Source organism: Ipomoea triloba, chromosome 3, assembly GCF_003576645.1.
Source record: "Ipomoea triloba cultivar NCNSP0323 chromosome 3, ASM357664v1".
NCBI lineage: Eukaryota > Viridiplantae > Streptophyta > Magnoliopsida > Solanales > Convolvulaceae > Ipomoea > Ipomoea triloba.
In genome coordinates, this window is record NC_044918.1 from 7838606 (window position 1) to 7842540 (window position 3935).

At 42.0% G+C, this 3935-nt stretch overlaps 1 protein-coding gene across 3 annotated transcripts; it reads left to right on the top strand.

The window, feature by feature from the left end:
* The first annotated feature begins 320 nt into the window (after window positions 1-320).
* Window positions 321-3507, top strand: LOC116014078 (AP2-like ethylene-responsive transcription factor TOE3). Of its 3 annotated transcripts, none has more exons than XM_031254068.1 (10): window positions 321-1218; window positions 1311-1336; window positions 1415-1445; window positions 1535-1622; window positions 1818-1963; window positions 2138-2182; window positions 2326-2420; window positions 2501-2664; window positions 2768-2959; window positions 3032-3507. In XM_031254068.1, exons 1-10 carry the CDS (start codon window positions 656-658, stop codon window positions 3278-3280), a joined length of 1599 nt encoding a protein of 532 aa, XP_031109928.1. In that variant the 5' UTR covers window positions 321-655; the 3' UTR covers window positions 3281-3507. The 3 variants fall into 3 exon arrangements, with proteins under 3 accessions (XP_031109928.1, XP_031109926.1, XP_031109927.1); XM_031254066.1 differs by having other exon boundaries at window positions 322-1218; window positions 2762-2959; XM_031254067.1 differs by having other exon boundaries at window positions 323-1218; window positions 2765-2959.
* The last annotated feature ends 428 nt before the right edge of the window (window positions 3508-3935 follow it).

The following is a 3935-nucleotide window of genomic DNA, read 5'->3' on the forward strand; positions in this document are numbered from 1 at the left end:
GCTCATGTCACTCTTCAATTCAAAATGTCTTTTCATATATTGCATTGATATTAATATTCAATAAAATAAAATAATACATTTATACTTATATCTATAACATCATATTTAAACTACTCAAACTCCCTAAACCAGGGTAGGACTTAGGAGGAGTGGGAATGAACTTGTGAATATGCAGCATTGGGCAAGGTAAGAGAGGGATAGATATAAAGGAGGTGAGATAAATGTAGTGTAATACTTTTACTTAGTACTATTACTAATATTACTATTACTGCCGGGATACTTAATAGTGGAACGTATCTATCCATCAATCATAACTTCTCACTCGCTCTCTCTCTCTCTCTCTCAACTAACTTTTTACAACAAACTTGAGCTTCTCTATAAGTCGTAGGTTTCATGTTCTTTGAATCCTCAGCACAAACCTTCGTTTTCCCCATTATTTTATTTTCCTTTTACTTATATCTATTTAATTAGAGAAGCGCAGAGTCAGAGAGAATATGTGTGTATATATATGTATACACGCATGTAGGCGCACACATACAGACGCATACACATAAGTATGAAACTCTGAGAAAAAGCTATAGCCATAGCTAAAGCTTGGAAATCCCCAAAATTTTGGCTTTTATTATAGTTTTGGTTGTTGGAGCTGAGTGGGTTTATGGAAAGGAGTGGAGAAATGTGGGATCTAAACGATTCGCCGGATCAGAGAGGCGACGACGAATCGGAAGATGGGTGCTCGTCGCCGGTGGACGGGGATGATGACAAGGGGAAACGGGTCGGATCCGTCTCGAATTCAAGCTCGTCGGCAGTGGTTGTGGAGGATGCTTCGGAGGAGGAGGAGGAAGACGACGACGGAGGAAAGAACAAGAAAAAGAAAGCGGCGGCGGCGGCGGGTAAAATTTTCGGGTTTTCGGTGGCGGCGGGTCCCAAAGACGACAACTGCTCGTCGCCGGTGACGCGGCAGTTCTTCCCCGTGGATGAGTCGGAAATGTTGGCCGGCGCCGGCGACGGAGACGGATCCATTTACTTGCCGAGGGCTCACTGGGTCGGCGTTAAATTCTGCCAGTCGGAACCGCACGCCGGCAGCGCCGCCGCGGAGAAGCCGACGGAGGTCTCCCAGCAGCCCATGAAAAAGAGCCGCCGCGGCCCCCGGTCTAGAAGCTCCCAATACCGCGGCGTCACATTTTACCGGCGAACCGGACGGTGGGAGTCCCACATATGGTCAGTTCCTCACCATAACTCTTTCCCCTTTCTTCTTCTCCCTTTCCCCATCCCATTCCACTAACCATCTTCATTCCTGCAAAAAAATCCAGGGACTGCGGCAAACAAGTCTACCTAGGTACTATATTTTCCTTAAACTCAATCCCACATCCTTAAAAAAACACAATTTCCTTAACACAAACAATAATATGTGCAGGCGGATTCGACACAGCACATGCAGCTGCTCGGTAATATAATTAATCTCTTCAAATTTCGCGATAACAAAACCAAAACTCAAAAATAAAAAATTTTGAAAAGTTTAGAAATGTGTTGTCAGTGCATACGATAGGGCAGCAATCAAGTTCCGGGGAGTGGAAGCCGACATAAATTTCAGCCTTGAAGATTACGAAGACGACTTAAAACAGGTAGGCCATTGGATGGAGTACTTTTGTTTTTCACAACCTTAACCTTATCCCCTACAGTGTCTTCTTTAATTTCCAACAGTCTTTGATTGCCTTTCAGTATAACTTTCACCGTGGAAATCGAATATTATCATTATATATAAACTGTACTGTACTGTTATGATGAAAAAAAACAAGATTTAATGGGCGGAGGTGCAGATGAGCAATTTAACCAAGGAAGAATTCGTCCATGTTCTCCGGCGACAAAGCACCGGCTTTCCGAGGGGGAGTTCCAAGTATAGAGGCGTCACTTTGCATAAATGCGGTAGATGGGAGGCTAGAATGGGCCAATTCCTGGGAAAAAAGTGAGCAAAAACAAAAAAAATCTTTTATTCTTCTTATCTTCATTTTTATTCTTCTTTTTCTTCCTACCTAGCTTTATAAGGAATATAAAACTTTTTTTTATTATTATTATCAATTCTTGATATTTTTTTTTTCTTCTCTCCCCCCCTACCCCCTTTCTTTTTTTACTAAAACAGGTATGTTTATCTGGGTCTCTTTGATACTGAAATTGAAGCTGCCAGGTAATTCTGACTTTCTCCTTTAGATACTCTAATTAGATTGGGCTGTCTCAACTTGAAATGGTTTTAGATATGTAGATCAGATCACAATATTTTGGGGGCTAAATTTTTATTTTATTTTAACTTTTCTGTTTGGATTGAATTAGGGCTTATGATAAAGCTGCCATAAAATGCAATGGCAAGGATGCAGTTACAAATTTTGATCCCAGTATATATGAGAATGAACTTAGTTCCGCTACTGGTAAGAGAACGAGGTCGAATTGATTGCTTCTGGTGTGTAGCAGGCCGGGGCAATTAATAAGGTTCATGGATTTTTTGCAGAGACTTGTGAGAATGCAGGTGATGATCACAATCTCGATTTGAGCCTGGGGAGCTCGAGCTCGAAGCAAGGGGGGCGAGAAGTGGGCGAAGAAAATGTGGGTCACAACTCGTCTGCAATGCAGTTTGAGATGGACTGGAGGCAGCCAGGAGTAGTATCTAATAAGGTGTGTTAAGAGTCCCACATTGAAAATATAAGAGAGAATATATGGATTTATAAAGCCATGTGTTAGACTAGCTAAATCCTCGGTTTTTGGTTTGAAGCAGCAGGCGATTCCAGCTGACCGAAGGAGGGAGGGGTACAACGAGGCAGAAGCAATGCAGCTCCTGAGCCGAACGCACCTCCATTCGCCTGCTAGCAATGATAAAATCCACACTACATATGGTCATTTTGTGAAACCGGGCGGCGAATCCCACATGTTGCAAATGTTTTCGCCGCACTTCAGCTCACCGAGCTATCAAGTAAGCACTTTATATTCCCACATGTTTGCATACATTCATGCCTGTATGTCTTACCTCCAACATATAATCCAGTTTCCGAGCAGCAGTAACAGCGGGGGCCGAATTGGATGGGGGGGCGTCGGGGACCTATCGCTCTCGACGACCACAACGAGCAGCAACCACGTTATTCCTCCGCAATGGCACCCCTCAAACCCCCCTCCCCCTCAGCTATTTGCAACAACTGCTGCAGCATCATCAGGATTCCCTCAGCAGACCTTAAGACCTCAGAATTGGCCTCACAAAAATAATGGTTTCCACTACTCTTTCATGAGACCTCCTTGAATATGATCCCATCCAATTACATTTTTAAGGATACATTATATTATTGTCTTTATTGTAACCTTGAAAACCTCAAGGAATTGATGTTATCTGAGAATGTACTGCCACCACTACTAGTATATAAATTAAAATCATGGTTCTTCATTGGAACCAGGAGAATGGCCGGGTTGGAAAAATTTTTGGCAATTTTCCAACTCTTTGGAATTAAATTAATATCTATTTTACCCCCATATCAAGTTCCCATAAAAATTATAAATTTCCCATATATACACATAAATGGTATGTATCAGTTATGTCACCAAAGTAGACATCCCCTATATACATTGTTTTGCCGGCCTATGAAACACTACCCGCTTAACGTGCGCCACTGGATCATGTTACCACAAGTACCACCACTTTGGTTTTCGTTACTTTAACATGCTGTCTTCCTCTTTTTGCCCCAATGTTAAAAGGTACCAAAGCTTTCTTTTATTTTAAATGTACACCGACACCATGATGCTGAATTTGATTTTTCTGTGTAAAATTTATGTCTTGAATATAGTAGTAAAATGTTGAGCTTGACGTTTTAAGGCTTTGTCTAATCTCAAGCACTAGCGTCTTGAGTGCAGATGTACGGTAAAATTCTGGATTTGACCTTTCAAGGCTCTGTCTAACCTCA

Coding starts and splice junctions, on each gene's coding strand:
- LOC116014078 (XM_031254066.1), top strand. CDS start 656: ATGGAAAGGAGTGGAGAAATGTGGGATCTAAACGATTCGCCGGATCAG. Junction 1,337..1,414: donor CGGCAAACAAGTCTACCTAG/GTACTATATTTT, acceptor TAATATGTGCAG/GCGGATTCGACACAGCACAT. Junction 2,421..2,500: donor TGAACTTAGTTCCGCTACTG/GTAAGAGAACGA, acceptor GATTTTTTGCAG/AGACTTGTGAGAATGCAGGT.